Source organism: Monodelphis domestica, chromosome 2 (genome assembly GCF_027887165.1).
Source record: "Monodelphis domestica isolate mMonDom1 chromosome 2, mMonDom1.pri, whole genome shotgun sequence".
In the NCBI taxonomy this organism is placed as follows: domain Eukaryota; kingdom Metazoa; phylum Chordata; class Mammalia; order Didelphimorphia; family Didelphidae; genus Monodelphis; species Monodelphis domestica.
Window position 1 is genome coordinate 263,336,022 of NC_077228.1, and position 17,020 is coordinate 263,353,041.

At 34.3% G+C, this 17,020-nt stretch overlaps 1 protein-coding gene across 1 annotated transcript; it reads right to left on the reverse strand.

Annotated features, from left to right (window-relative positions):
• Window positions 1-15,638: 15,638 nt before the first annotated feature.
• monDomV1R1286 (vomeronasal 1 receptor monDomV1R1286) lies at window positions 15,639-16,598 on the reverse strand. Its single transcript, NM_001166833.1, has one exon. It carries the CDS (start codon window positions 16,596-16,598, stop codon window positions 15,639-15,641), a length of 960 nt encoding a protein of 319 aa, NP_001160305.1.
• Between the last annotated feature and the right edge of the window lie 422 nt (window positions 16,599-17,020).

Here is a 17,020-nt window from a genome sequence, read left to right on the forward strand (position 1 = left end):
CTTTCTAACTCCTGCTGATGAATCTTGTTAGAAATATACATAAATGCTAATGATTTATGTGGTTTATCTTATAACTGCCACTTTGCTAAAGTTGCTAATTATTTCCACTAGCTATTTAGTTGATTTTCTAATAATCTTTAAGTACATCATCATATCATCTTCAAAGAGTAATAGTTTGTTTCTTCCTTGCCAAATTTAATACCTTGAATTTCTTTTCCTTCTTTAATTGCTACTGTAAAATAATAGAGGTGATAATGGGCATCCTTGCTTTACTCCTGACCTTATTTGGAAGGCTTCTAACTTGTCCTCATTGTAGATGATACTTGCTGGTGATTTTAAATATTAACTGTTTATTATTTTGAGGAATGGTCCTTCTATTCATATACTTTCTAGTGTCTTTTAAAATTTAAATTAATTTATTTAGTCAATTTATAACATTATTACTTGGTTACAAGAATTATTTTATTTCCCCCCCATCCACTATCCTCCCCATTCCCACAGCCAACACACAATTTCATTGGGTATAATATGCGTCCTTGATCAAAACCTATTTCCATGTTGTTGGTGTTTGCATTAGGATGTTCATTTAGAATCTACATCCCCAACCATATCCCCTCGACCCATGTTTGAAGCAGTTGTTTTTTCTTCTGTTTCTCCTCCCACAGTTTTTCCTCTGAATAAGGATAGTGTTCTTTCTCATAGATCACTCCAAGTTGTTCTGATCACTGCATTGCCACTATAGGAGAAATTCATTACATTCGATTGTACCACAGTGTATCTCTGTGTACAATGTTTTCCTGGTTCTGCTCCTTTCACTCTGCATCAATTCCTGGAGGTAATTCCAGTTCCCAAAGAATTCCTCCACTTTATTATTCCTTTGAACACAATAGTATTCCTTCACCAACATATACCACAATTTTTTTAGCCATTCCCCAATTGCAGGACATTCCCTCATTTTCCATTTTTTTTTTTACCACCACAAAGAGTGCAGCTATGAATATTCTTGTACAAGTCTTTCTCCTTATTATCTCTTTGGGGTACAAAACCAGCAGTGCTATGGCTGGATCAAAGGGCAAGTAGTCTTTTAGCGCCCTTTGGCCATAGCTCCAAATTGCCTTCCAGAATGGTTGGATTAATTCACAACTCCACTAGCAATGCATTAATGTCCAGACTTTGCCACATCCCCTCCAACATTCATTACTTTCCTTTGCTGTCATGTTAGCCAATCTGCTAGGTGTGAGGTGATACCTCAGAGTTGTTTCGATTTGCATTTCTCTGATTATAAGAGATTTAGAACACTTTTTCATGTGCTTATTAATAGTTTTGATTTCTTTAACTGAAAATTGCCTATCCATGTCCCTTGCCCATTTTTCAATTGGAGAATGGCTTGATGTTTTGTACAATTGGCTTAGCTCTTTATAAAGTTGAGTACTTAGACCTTTGTCAGAGGTTTTTGTTATGAAGATTGTTTCCCAATTTGTTGCTTCCCTTCTAATTTTGGTTGCATTGGTTTTGTTTGTACAAAAGCTTTTTAATTTGATGTAATCAAAATTATTGATTTTACATTTTGTGATTTTTTTTTCTAGCTCTTGCTTGGTTTTAAAGTCTTTCCTTTCTCAAAGATCAGAAAAGTATGCTATTCTGTGTTCACCTGATTTGCTTATAGTTTCCTTATTTATATTCAGGTCAATCACCTATTCTGAGTTTATCTTGGTGTAGGTGTGAGATGTTGATCCAAACCTAATCTCTCCCATACTGTCTTCCGATTTTCCCAGCAGTTTTTATCAAATAGTGGGTTTTGGTCCCAAAAGCTGGGATCTCTGGGTTTATCATAGACTGTCTTGCTGAGGTCACTTACCCCTAGTCTATTCCAGAGGTCTTCCTCTCTGTCTCTTAGCCAATACAAAATTGTTTTGATGACCACTGAGATCTGGGACTGCAAGTCCTCCTTTCTTCACATTTTTTTTCATGATTTCCCTGGATATCCTTGATCTTTTGTTCTTCTAAATGAACTTTGTTATGTTTTTTTCTAATTCAGTAAAAAATGTTTTTTGGTTGTTCAATGGGTATGGCACTGAATAAGTAAATTAATTTGGGTAGGATTGTCATTTTTATTATGTTACCTCATCCTACCCATGAGCAATCAATGTTTTCCCAATTGTTTAGATCTAGTTTTAGTTGTGTGGATAGTGTTTTATAGTTTTGTTCATATAGTTCCTGTGTTTGTCTCAGCAGATAGATTCCTAAGTATTTTATATTGTCTAGGGTGATTTTTAAATGGAATTTCTCTTTCTAATTCTTGCTGCTGAGATGGGTTGGAGATATATAGAAATGCTGATGACTTATGTGGGTTTAATTTGTATCCTGCAACTTTTCTAAAGTTGTTGATTATTTTGACTACCTTTTTGGTTGATTTTCTAGGACTCTTTAAGTAGACCATCATATCATCTGCAAAGAGTGATAGCTTAGTCTCCTCATTGCCAATTTTAATACCTTAAATTTCTTTTTAATCTCTAATTGCTATTGCTAGTGTTTCTAGTACAATGTTAAATAATAGAGATGATATGGGCATCTTTGTTTCATTCTTGATCTTATTGGGAAGGATTCTAGCTTATCCCCATTGCAGATGTTTGCTGATAGTTTTAGATATATACTGTTTATTATTTTTAGGAAAGGGCCTTCTATTCCTATGCTTTCTAGTGTTTTCAATAGGAATGGGTATTGTATTTTATCAAAGGCTTTTTCTGCATCTATTGAGATAATCATGTGATTTTTTTTTGTTTGTTTGTTAATATGGACAATTATGTGGATGGTTTTCCTAAAATTATAACATTCCTGCATTCCTGGTACAAATCCAACCTGATCATAGTGAATAATCCTCATGATAATTTGCTTGAGTCTTTTTGCTAGTATACTATTTAAGATGTTTGCATCTATATTTTTGAAGGAGATTAGTCTGTAGTTTTATTTCTCTATCTTTGGTCTCCCTAGCTTTGGAATCAATACCTTATTTGTGTCATCAAAGGAATTTGGCAAAACTCCTTCTTTCCTTATTTTGTCAAATAATTTGTATAGTATTGGGATTCATTTTTTAAAAATGTTTGATAGAATTCACTTGTCAACCCATCTGGCCCTTGGGATTTTTTCTTAGGAAGTTACTTGATGCTTGTTCAATTTCTTTTTCTGAGGTAGGATTATTTATGTATTCTATTTCCTCTTTTGTTAATCTAAGCAATTTATACTTTTGTAAATATTCAACCATTCCACCTAGAATGTCTTATTTATTACCATATAATTGGGCAAAATAGTTCTTAATAATTACCTTACTTTTATCTTCATTAGAGTTGAAACTCTTTTCATCTTTGATACTGTTAATTTTATTCTCTTCTTTCTTTTTTTTTAATTAGATTAACCAGTACTTTATTGATTTTATTTGTTTTTTTAAGTACCTGCTCCTAGTCTTATTTATTGGTTCAATAGTTCTTTTATTTTCAATTTTATTGATTTCTCATTTAAGTTTTAGGATTTCCTATTAAGTTTTTATCTGGGGATTTTTAATTTGTTCTTTTTATAATTTTTTAAGTTGTGAACCTGATTCATTGATCTCCTCCCTCTCAATTTTGTTGCTATAGGCACTTAGAGATATAAATTTTCCCAAGTACAGCTTTGGCTATATCCTATAGGTTTTGATATAATGTCTCCTCATTGTCTTTCTTTTAATGAAGTGTGCAATTGTTTCTATTATTTCTTTTTTGACCCACCAGTTTTAAATAATTAGATTATTTCATTTCCAATAAATTTTAAATTTACTTTTTCATAGACCCTTGTTAAGTATAATTTTATCTCATTATGATCTAAAAAGTGGCATTTATTATTTCTGCTTTTCTGCATTTGTTTATGATATTTCTATGCCCTAGTACATGGTAGATCTCTGTATAAGTACCATGTACTGCTAAGAATAAGGTATATTCCTTTTTATCCCTGATCAGTTTTCTCCAGATATCTATTTACTCTAATTTTTCTAGCATCTAATTCACTTCTCTTACTTCTTTCTTATTTGTTTTTTAGTTCAATTTATCTAGTTCTTAAAGGAACTATCTCTGAATATCTGTGAAAGGTTGAGATTCCCCACTAATATGATCTTACTATCTATTTCCTCCTTGAGCTCCATTTTGTAAAATTTGAAATAAAAAATAATTTAATTTAAATATTAGCTTATATGCATACATAAACATTAAATGTGTGTGTGTGTGTGTGTGTGTGTGTGTGTGTGTGTGTATACACAGAGCAATGGAAATTAGAATGGGAACTGGGGTAATCAAATCTGCAAAACAGAACATCACTGCAAATGGAAACAAAAAGTTCTGAGAAAAATCAATGTTGGATTGAATTATTTATTAGAAATATTCTCTATGAAACCATTCATTTTCTTAAACCTTGAAATTCAGTCAGAGACAATTCAGTTCTAAATCTAAGGCCCTTAACTGAGCTATATGGTCTTTGCTCTGTTTAAGGAAGGGTAGAGACCTTTTGAAAGTATAAGCTTCTTATCCTTGATAAACATATCTAGATTGGTGGTGACCAGATTCAAAAGAGGGGAAAGAACCATGGAAAATATGACTAAGACAATTTATATTTTTCTAGCCAAAGATTACTAAAAGAAGCTATGTTTTATAAGTTCCTTGCCTATCAATTTCTTAACATACTAAAAAAGGGTTAGTCAATCACATTTCTCTAATTGGATGAAGTTACAGCATCCATTAACTTGAACCTCTCTGTAATGAAGAAATGGGTAGGGATTTAGGATTTCTTAAGTCCAGCTTCTCTTTCAAAATATCTAACAATCAGGTCTTCCAGGGAAAGTCTAAGGAATGAACTGTTAAGTCAATCAGAAAGATTCTCCTTTCTATAAAAGAAGATGAGGGCTTACAGCATCTTTCTGCACAGGGGCTACATGTGACTGTGGTTGTTTATTAATAGACTGCTGCCCTCATTGAAAATAATTTTTTCCTTGGGGAAATGAATTCTAATTATTTACTACTTAAAATTCCAGGTAATTCAGTTCATTATTATAAATGACATATTTAAAATATTCTTATTAATAAGCTCAAACTAATAGAGATTTTCTGCCTCTCAAATACCAAACAACAACAACAAGAACAACAAAAACAGAAATGAAGAAGGGATGAACAAATGTAACAGCCATGGATAGCAACTACAAGAGTGACAGTACAGAAGAGCAAAAGACTAATTTCTAATTATATAGAAGACAGTGGGAATCAGGAGGAGGTGATGGTGGATAGAGAGACCTGGAACAAAAGATCTGGACAAAACCTCAAAACACCCCTCCTATTGCTGAATCAATGTTTTTGTGGTTCTAAATTATACAATAGCGAGGCATGAAGGAAGGGATAGTAAAACAGAGGGAAGATATAGGGGAATATCTGATTTGCCCTGGTTAAGTCAAGTGATCAAAATGAATCTGAGGTGACTCCTATGATCTGTCAGGGAGAAAGGAGTCTGCATAGGAGTGAGTGGGGAGGTGGGTGAAAATACTAAGGGAAAGGTGAAAAACAAGGCCTTATTTTGGTAGAGAAGGTAATGCTACTCATGAACACTCCTTTTATTAAAGTGTGAAGATTAAATTTAACTCTCCCCTGATTATAACAATGAAAATATTTAACTCTCCCTTGATTGTAATCCCTGCCTATTTTTAGAACACCCTACTTAAAGTTGAATATGAAGATCTGCCCATTTTAGATCTAATCACCAAAGATGCAAAACACCCCATTTCACACATTAAGTGACAGATATGTGACCCACACATGAAATAGTGGGTAACACATCAAAATCAACTGACTGCTTCTGGGCAGTCCTAAAACAAAGGGTCAACTGTGATTGGTAGATGTAAAATTAGGGGAAGACACAGGAAGTGATGCAAAAGAAGCATCTTTAAAAGAAGCTGTTACTTCCTGTGAGATATAATTCTTCATTCTTTGATCTGCTCACTGGACCTGAGAGACCCTGTTCCTGACTGGACTGACATGTGGTGAGGGAAAAGCTGACTCTTAACTGCTGTATAATCAAAAGAGACTAACTTCAGGAGAAACCTATCCTCTTGAGAGAGATTTCCTGCATCCCCAGGGCCTTGGCTACAAGGGCCAAGGCCCCTCTGGCTAAGAACTAACTCTCCCTGCCCAGGGGCTGGGAGTAAATTACTTATTGTTTAAGCTAGATGTCTTACCCTATTCTCTTTCTGATTTCTCTTTCTATATTTTGTAAATAAATTGTAAATAAATCTCTTTGGAATTAATTAAATTCCTGGGACCACAATCTTAAATAACCCTGTCCAACCCTTTTTAAAAATAACCCCTTTTCACCCTCACAAAATAGAGATTCTGTGAAGGGAAATGGGGACCAATCTTTATGCTGAACTTTTTTTTTCTGTTTCTATTTGCTGTTTGAAGGGAACACTTGTCCTCTCTGGGAGAATGGGGAACCACAGTAAAGGTTCCCAGCAAATGGTGGAGTGAAACAGCATGAACTTGAGAAGATTTTAAAGCAATTTGTGAAGTCAGATGACCTGACAGTATAAGATTTTCCCAACCTACATTTTTATAGACCCAGGAGGACCACAGCTGTTGCATATTATATATGCTTTTTTGACATTTTCAATATCAGGTATATTAGGTTTTTTCTTTTTTTTTCCTTTTTGGTCTTTAAAAAATACTGTTGGATATAAGGAATGTCTATTTAGGATGGGTAAAAAAAAAAGGTAATGAAAAAACACCGATGAAAATGTATTCAAAATTAAGGCTTATATGAACATGGAAAAAAGTGTTTGGATATAGACTTGAAGGCTTTGCGGTGATTGATACTATTTCTATTCTTTCACTTACTGATATGTCTCTGTGAGATGATAAAAATATGACTATATTTTCATGCTCCTGTAGGCATTCAGTTTCCCTCCCCTATTCAACCAGGGCATATGAACTTAAAATCACCTTCATTTTCACAAATATAAGAAATAGAAAAGCAATAGTTGCAGGTAACAACTATTGAACTCAATACTCTCCTCTCCCTCTCTGGACATGCAGATAACAGTTCTTACAAACAAATTATGAAATAACTGAAGAAGAGGTAATATGAGTACCCTACTATTCATGATTCTGAAACAAATTTAATGTCACTTGCCTTCTCCCTGTTTCCTAAGATTGGTACCCCTTTGCAATGATCTACTTTTCTAACAGTATATACCTTACCTCAGGTACTTCCATTTATTAACACCACAGCTGTTATTTGTTCAGGAGCAAGTGGTTTAATTTAAACACATCTGGTTGCTCATCTTGCCACTGTGACTTAGCAATTGGCTTGCTTTTCTCACAATTACTATCTCTCAGAATCTATTTTTATGTACGTGTTGGAATATCATGGGCATATACCCTAGGCCCATGGCTTTATGGGGAAATGTGATATAAGCTCCTTTTTAAGCCAGTTTCAATCAGAAAGGGAAATGACTGGCCCAAATCCTTTATGTAGAATCCATTTCTTAAACAGAGGAGGAGAAAAAGCATTGCATACCAGACATGGAGGTCAGGCATTGGAAGATGTCCAGAATTGGCAGTGTCTTATTTAAAGAACAACAAGGAATTCTATATCACTAGGTTAGAACTGATGGTGAAGGGGACCATGAGTTGCAAAAAGAATAAAAAAGTAGGGAGTAGGCAGATTATGAAGATCATGGATCAGCAAACAGATTTTATATTTGACCCTGGAGGTGGTAGAGAATCACTGAAACTTATTGAGTATGTAGTTAGACTAGCAATTTAGGGAAACCACTTTTAGAAACTGAGGAGAGGATAAAATGGAATAGAGAGAAAACTGTGTGTCCAGAAGTTTATTGTAATAATCCATGTATAAAATAATAAGGATTAGAGTAAGGTGGTGGCAAAAATCAGAGGAGAGAAAAGGAGGACATATTTGAAAGATATTGCAAAAATGAAATCAAGGGCAATATTTTATATGTGAAAGATTGAGGAAGTGGGGATAATGCCTAGGTTTTGAGTCTTGGCAACTAGGAGGATGGTGATAATCTCAACAGTAATAAGGAATTTAGACAGAGCGAGTGTTTGGATTTGCCTGGGTCTCACTATCCCCTGTTGGTTCTGCCCTTTGGCTCTTTTTCCCCTTAGAAATTTTCAAGAGTTAAGTTTTTTTTTTATTATTGTTTGCTCATTTTCCCAGCCTTTTTTTAAATCCTTTTGGATTAGGATTTCTGCAAGCTGCTTGCTGATTCTATCTCCTCTGCTAGCTTGCAGGGTTTGGCACTGTGAGTTATGTTGCCCTGGGACTACATCTTCACATAGCAGCAGAGATTCACAAAGGTCCAGTGGTATTGTTAGAAATATTCTCAGCAGAGCAGGCAGCTGGGTAGCTCAGTGGATTGAGAGCCAGGCCTACAGATGGGAGGTCCTAGGTTCAAATCTGGCCTCAGACACTTCCCAGCTGTGTGACCCTGGGCAAGTCACTTGACTCCCATTGCCTAGCCCTTACCACTCTTCTGCCTTGGAGCCAATACATAGTATTGACTCCAAGATGGAAGGTAAGGGCTTAAAAAAATATATTCTCAGCAGAAAATGTAAGAAATGAGAATTAGTCAAGAATATTGCAAATAGTGTAAATAAGAATAGTGAAGACTGTTAATGGCTGGAATGTTACAGTAGGAAGAGCTAAGAATGCTAAAGGGGGAAAATTGGGATATAGTATTTCCTTATTGCTTGTAATAGATTTGGGAGATATGCAAGCATAACTACTAGAGACAGATGTAAAAAAAGAAAATAACCCTCTATTTAATAACTATTAAATGTTAAGGAAAGGTAAGGAAAGTAAACAAAATTTTTCAGTATTAGGATTCCCTTATCTATAAAGGATCTAAACTTATCCCAGTCCCATTGGTCCTCATGGACCTGCTTCCCACTCAGAGTTTCCCTTGAACCTCCTTAAATCTCCTTATCTCTCACTTAAAAAGCCCAAACTATACTAAACAACCTCATGCTAATTACTAATCCTCTTATTATACATTTACTGTAAATCTCTGTAAATCTCCTTCAGCTTTGAATCAGTTCGGTTATTCACTCTCTCTGCCCATTGCCAGCCCTTCCAGGCCTAGCCCTCTGAGCAGCCACTCAGAGGAAAAACAGTCTCTCTCTTTCCCTTTTCTTTTAATTTCTCCCACAAAACTTATTTAAGAATTCTAACCTGTTCTCCTCCTTCAACTGCCATTGGTTTTTTTTTTCAGTGTTCCAGGGAACAGAAACACCAGCCTTCTCCTAAGGGAAAAAACTCTAGGAGAGCATTGGCAGTTGGAAAACCAACAAACTCCCATACCCAGAATTCCAACCTCCACTCTTCCCAAGATTCCACCTGGCCTTAAAGAAACCTTACCCACTATTCTTTACCCTGTCCTTAGCTGCTAAGATCCCAATTACTACAAAATCTCCTCATTAGTGCTATGGCTTAATTAATCCTAATAGTATGAAATTCTGAACCTCACAGGGCCTGAGACTTCAAGGGGTGGGTCTGAGTTGCTCTTTCATTATTATAGCTGGGGTCACCCAATTCCAAAGTTGTTCTGTGTCCAGGTTAGCAACCTTGTGCAATAGGTGTGTGTGTGTGTGTGGGGGGGGGGGGTCAGCCAGCACTCCTGTGTATGCAACTTTGCTTCCATTTCCCCCTTATCCCGTGAAAATTGACTCTCACTGCCTGCCTTTCAAGCTGTGTTCAGTGGAATAGCCCTGTGACTCTGTCTTGCTGTTGGATTTTGATTCCTGTCATTTTGAAACACTTTTTAAAGATTATTTTGGAAGGATAGTCAGAGTGATTTTTGGCTTTTGCTGCTACTAAGCTGCCATCTTCTAAGGTGAGTGTTTGGGAAGAAATATGACTTTTGTTTTGGAGAATTGTGAGCATCTTTGTCACCATAATAGCTTTTAGTGGTGGGATTCTTGTTTTGTTTGCTTCATCTTCCACAATACTTCCTGATTTAGGACTTACTTCTAGCAATGAGGCCTAGACATTTCTGGAGGTAAAATCTGGGCTGATTCTATTTTTTTTCTTTCATGGGGTTTTGAGTGTTGAATTATTCAAGAATTTCAGATCCAACTCATTCTAGGAACCCAAAAGCTTTCAATGCTAGCAAAGTTTTCTGTTCCAGGCAAAAAGATGATTTCTTCCCCTTTACCCAACCCCTGTCAAGTCTAAACTCTTTAATTTCCTTGCCTATGATGTGGTTTGACCAATAGTAGATTATTACTTCTAGACTTAACCACTATCAGCTATCTCAGGAACTCTGCTTCCTCAGAATAACAGAACAGCAAGCTCCCATTTCATTTGATATCTCTGGCCTGATTATACTGTTCCAAGATTTAGATCAGATCAGAAACTAGAATTGAGACCCCACTCTGCTCTTGGGAGTCACATCCCTCCTGTTAGCTTTTACTCTTCTCTTCTTTAAGTATACTAGTCAGAGCCCACAACTTCTTCTCATCCCTGATTACCTAACCCAAGTCTTTCTCCATCTTATCTGTATTTTTGACCTATAAATATGTAGATGACATTTGACAACTATTCCCCTTGAAGTTCCTCAGCATGAATCTAAGAGAGTTCTAGTATGAGTCCAGAATCTCCTCTTACTCTGGCATTTAGCCTTTTCCTGGTCCCTGAAATACTCAGTTGGCTATTTCTCCTTGACAGATTCAATTGTTAATATCTGCAGACCTCTCTTTCTCCTGATAAAATCTGAGATGAAAAATAACTCCCTTAGAAACACAGAAGAAAAACATTTCTTTGATCACATAGTTTAATAGGAATATGATTGGGGATGTAGACTCTAAAGGATCACTTTATTACAAATATTAATAATATGGAAATAGGTCTTGATCAATGATACATGAAAAACCTGGGTGAATTGCTTGTTGGTTCTGGGAGGGCAGAGGGAGGAGAGGAGGGAAAGAATATGAATTATGTAACCATGGAAAAATATCTGAAATTAATTAATTAAATCAATTTTAAAAAATAAAATGACTTGGGAAATAAAAATAAAATGGGCAAATTTTTAAAAAGAGAAAAAAGAACTCCCTGTGAAATTTTCTTGGATTTACCCCCTTTGAAATTCAGTCTGATATATTTTCTAGATCTGTTCTAATGAGATTGGGGAAGGAAGGGAAGTTAACATATTGCTTATTCTTTTTCATATTGTACCAACTTCTTAAGGACTACATTATCCTCTTCTTTTTGATCAGATTGGCTAAAAGTTTGTTTTCCTAGTCATTTCAAACAATCAGTTATTAGCATTCTCCATCATTTAAATTTTTTCCAGTTTATACCCTATCCTATATTTTTAACATCATTTTTTTGGTTTGTTTTAGTTTTCTGGCTTTCTTATTTATTTATTTTGAGGTATGTTCAGTTCAATAATCCTATCTTTTATAATTTTGTTAATATACACTTTAAAACACATAATTTAACCTTAAGGAATGGCTTATCTTCATCTTTGAAAATTTGTCATTTTTATTTATTATTATATTTTCTTTTATTTAATTATTATTTTCATAATTTTCTTTTTGAAGCATTCATTATTTAGGATTTCATTTATGAATTATTTTTGATGAGCTATGATTTGAAAATGATGCATTTCCTCTATTTTGTAATTTATTTGCATTGTCTTGATGATCAAATACATGCTTAATTTATGCAAAATGTTCATGTAATACAAAGAAATAAACATTTTCTTTAAGAGTCACATCTAGAATATGTCTTTTAATTTTAATTTTACCAGTTACTTTATCAGCTATACATATTCCTCCCTATTTTTTATTCATCCAAAAATGCGAGATGGACCTAAAAGTCTCCTACCCCTATTTTGCATTTCCCTGTAACTTGGTTAATTTTTACAATATGAATTTAGATATTAAGGCATTTTGGATCATATAGGTTCAATACTGACATAGGTTTATTGTCTGTTTTGTTTTAGTAAATGCAGTTTGTTTTCCTCCTATATTTTAAATTTTTGTTTAAACTTTATCAATTAGAATGGTAACAACTCCTGGTTTTTTATGTTAACATGTAGAAGAAACTTTCTTTTTGCCTTGCTATTTTTCTGCATATATTTATTTTGAAGTGTGTTTCTTGTAAGCAGGAGATTATAGGATTTTGTTTTCTTATTCAATGTCACTTTTTTTGTTTATTGAATCATTTAATCTATATATATTCTAGAGTTTTGAGAGGAAAGTTTATATTTTCTCTATTTGTTTCTAATATGTTCTAATATGTCTAATATGACTTATATTCCTTTTTCTTTTAATAATAATAATTTATTGATTCAGGAAATTTTGCTCAATATATCTTATTGAAAACTAATCATAGAAGCTCTCTTCTTCCTCAAACATACAAGGTCTACTGTCTAGTTTCTCATACTTTTCTTTTCTTTGCCAATATTAACTATTTTTTCCTTTTAACTAGTTATTTAATTCTTCCCCTCTTTTTTCTTAAATAGTCAGATAAAATTCTTCCTTTCAACCTCAACAACATGCTTTAGTTATTAAGTTTTTTAAGTGTCCTGCATATTTTCCCAAAAAAGAATTTATTTCCCTTTTTAAACTCATTTTCACTCCTTTTGACTTTTAATTATTTGATGAATAAACATTTATTCCTTCTTAAATCTGTTTTCCTCACAGAATTAAAAGTTCTAAGAGATCTATTTAAGTTCCCTCTTTTAAGTTGTTTCTACAATATTCATAAAATAGTGTAGAAGTTTTTTCCCATAGTAAAAATATTTCAATGACTGATTTTGCAGTTCATTATTACTACTTTCTTATTCCATGATCATTTTTTTTTCAATTTGCAGGCCAATCAGACTCTCAGAAATTCAGGGGAAAAGCTCTTGTTTAGAAATATACATGTACAGACTAAGCAACAAGTATCAATAAAGGCAAAGTATAATAGATGTGGTTATTTACTTCTCAAAGGACAAAGTCTTCTCAATTCTGGGGGCTATCAATTACCAGCTGGATCTTGAGATCACTTCCTAGTTGGGCATAAAACTGTCACCTAGGTAAAAGGTCTAAGCATCAAATCCCTTTGGCTGAGTTTTTTGTTGTATTAGACCTTGAGAAGAAACTTTAAATGTATCTGTCCTATTCTAGAATATTTCTCTCCTAACATGGAAACAATTTTCCTAGGGACACTTTTCTACTACTGAAGAGAGAGTTTATTTTTTCTCTACCTCTGTTTTAATCCTTGTCTTTGCTACTTCATTCTCTCCTGTAGGCCTTCTTATTCCTGAAGCACTACCCCATACTCACTAATAAGAACCATGCCCGATATTTTATTAAGAAAATATAAACCATTCACCAACAGTTCCTTCCTTTCCCCTCCTTTTCATTTGATATCATTCAAATGTCTTTTCCCAACATCTCTCCTTAAAGTCAGACTCACATAATGATGGGATTATTCTTCTTCCCAAGGCAAACTCATCTACATGCACAAATAATCCTGTTCCATATTACTTGTTAAAAATGTATATGATCCTATGTGATCCTCTCTCAATTTTCTTCAATCTGACCTTTTTTATTAAACATTTTGTTAATGACTATAAATTTGCCCAGTTGTCACTCAGGTTCAAAAAACATTATCTTGGTCCACATCCCTTCTTTCTAATTTTCCACAATTCTCCTCTCTTCTATGCCTAAATTTCCTCAGAAGTCATCAGATAGTATTTGTCTCCCATTCTATATGCTCTCTCTCTCTCTCTCTCTCTCTCTCTCTCTCTCTCTCTCTCTCTCTCTCTCTCTCTCTCTCTCTCTCTCTCCCTTCCTCACTGCCTCTCTTCCTTTCTTTAATTCTGTCTTTTTCTCTCTCTGTCTCTCTGTGTTGACCCAGTTACAATTCTGACTTAATCATTCAGTGAAAAGTGTTCTCTATAAAAATGATTATTAATCTCTAAATAGACTAAATCTATTAGTCTTTTTTTCAATTATCTTTATAACTTTTGGTGGTGTCAATTACCTTTTTGTCTAGAAACTTGCTTCTCTCCAGGTTTTCATGATGCTCTCTCCTGGTTCCCTTCTTAACTATCTGACCAGTCATTCTTAACTTTTTTTACTCTATATTAATGTAGGTCATCTCTAATCACCTGACCATTCCAGGAGACTCTGTCAAGGGCCCTTTATTTACCTATGTATTTTATACATAATCCCATCAGCTTCAAGTAATTCAATTATCATGTCTTTCTTGATGAATCTCAGACTGGCTTATCTTTTCCCTAACATCCAGGTTTACATCTCCTTCTATTAGATATCTTGAACTCTATGTCACACAGATATCTCAAACCCAACTGAACTTTTTTTCCTCTCAAATCATTCTTCTTTTCCTTCTTATTGCTATTGAGGACATCACCATCCAACAAGTTAGCCAGCATTACAACCCTGCATTAGATGTCATCTCCCTTTCACCTCCTATATCCAATATGTGACTTACTCTTTTAGATTTTATTTTCTCAAAGTATTTTGCCAATTCCCCCTTCTCTTCTCTGAAAAAGGGTATATACATCACATCATGCATGTATTGTAAGAGCCTCCTCATTAGTTTCTCTGCCTCAAGACTTTCACTACTCCAGTTCATCTTCCACTCAACTATCAAATATTTATTCTTAAAGCACAGGTCTGATCATATCATCCCTCTATTCAATAAATTCCATTTCTTTCTTATCACATTTAGAATTAAATGCAAAATCCTCTAAGTGGCATTCAATGTACCTCAATACCTAGGGCCTTCTGATCTTTCAAGATTTCTAAAACATTTAGTCCTATGCATATACAAGTGACACTGGGCTTTTTGTTGTTGCTCTCAAAAGATACTATATTTCTAAATTATATTCTTTTCCCATGACCCTTCCCTTGAATACATTTCATTTTTACCTACATTCTCTGTCTTCTCTCAAGACTCAAGAGAAATTCCACTCTATCTGCAATAGGCCATTTCCAGAACTGCTAAAATATGCCTGTTAAGCTTATGTCATATTTACACTAAGTATTTATTTTACATATTTCCATAGTTGCTTCAATGTTTTCTTTGGCATTAAAATGCAAGCTTCTTCAGGTCAGAAATGATATTTTTGTCTTTCTTTGTTTTGCTATCATTTAATGATATACTTTGCATTTGATGATCATTCTATTGAATATTATAATATTGATATTATCCACTAAAGCAAGGAATTAAACCTAGGATTTTAACATTAATTCCAATGTTCTTAGCACAATATCATGTAGCCTCTATAGAAGTGATGTCATATTTCTAGTTGAAGCCTTTCATTTCACAAAGGAGGAAAATGTGGCATATAATGGTGATATGACTTACCAAGATGAGTTATCTAGTGAGAGTAAACTAAAAGGAGCCTGAATCCTCATGATAATCATTTTCACACTGAAGGGTGAAAGAGAAAGATACTTCATTTCCAATCCAGGTATGAGACAATAAATTCTTTCAAATGTGGTTTTATGAAATTCCATGTTTATAATCTATACTTTTTTTCCTTTGACTGGAAAATCATAACACATGGAAGTATTGAGGTGAAATTAGAATCAATAATTGACTAATCCATTCACAAAATCCTTGTGATGTCTTTTTTCCTTCCCAGGTATAAAATGAAGTTTTCCAATACGACTATCACTGCCAATCAGCAATAAGGGAGAGAGGGCAGGATAACAACCACCAAAAAAGGCTCCAATTGTTTCTACCTCAACTTTTTTTTCGAAATGAAATGACACATATAAGGTGCAACAGTTGTTGATCCAGTAGAATAAAACAAAACAGCTCACAAGCAATAGGATGGTCTGAGTGACCTTGATTTCAGGGAAGGATCTAGAGGAATTGCTATTGCTATAAATATGCTGCACTTGCTTGCTATGCCTATAGAGCAGAAGAACCATGTAGGTACTGGACAGTCCCATTAGGAAGTGAAAGATAAAGTCATGAAGAGTTAAAGCAAACAAAAATGCAACAGCAGATTTGTTCTCATTTGGTGCTCTTACCATGTAAAAATGCGCTATATAATTATATCTGGAAATATTGTCATTTTTTATTGCTTCCGTGGCTTCAATGACCCTGATATTGATCAATGCATTTGCTACCCAGACACAAAGGAAACAATGTAAAATATATTTGGGGGTTTTGACTTTGATCCTTGCCCATACAGAGTTGTTGGGACTGATGATGATGGCCTGGAACATGCTCAGAAGACTTGTTGTGCATACAGAAAGTCCTCGGAAAATTCTGTAGATGTACAAGACTACTTTACATCCCAAATCATTCAAAATACTTCTCATCCCAAAACAAAACATGATTTCTGGAATGCCTCTGGTAAAAAGTGTTGCTATATTGGCCACAGTCAAATGAGCAAGAATCAAGTCCATGGGCTTCTTTTCTTGAGGCTTTTTGAAAGCAATATAACCATAAAGTATGAGGAGCAATGAATTCCCTACAACACCAATGACACATTGAAAAAAGAAGGCCAAACCAAAGATCAGCTCACTAGATATCATTTGGCTTCAAGGAGTCAGTAGATCTGATACCCCAAAGAATGGAAGAGCCTAAAAAAAGGAAGAAATAGACAACCAAAAAAAATAATGGAGTTGCATGACTTTCACAAACAAACCTTTGATGTTCCATTTCTTCCAGCTGTTGGAATATTGAAAATTGATTGAATCCCATTTTTATAGTTAATAAGATCATAGATCTAGATATGGACATTAAAACAGTGACAAGGTATTATGATTCCCTCTCTTTGTAAATGAGGAATCTGAGATATAATGTAATAAATTTACTTGATAAATGTCACCAAAAGAGCAGAGTTGTTCATGCCTTTTTTAAAAATACACTATTCTACTTTTTTTTTCTTCTGGAAAAATACATTTCATATCTGTTGGAATCCACTGATTTCCTCAGATAATAGTTGCATTCTATT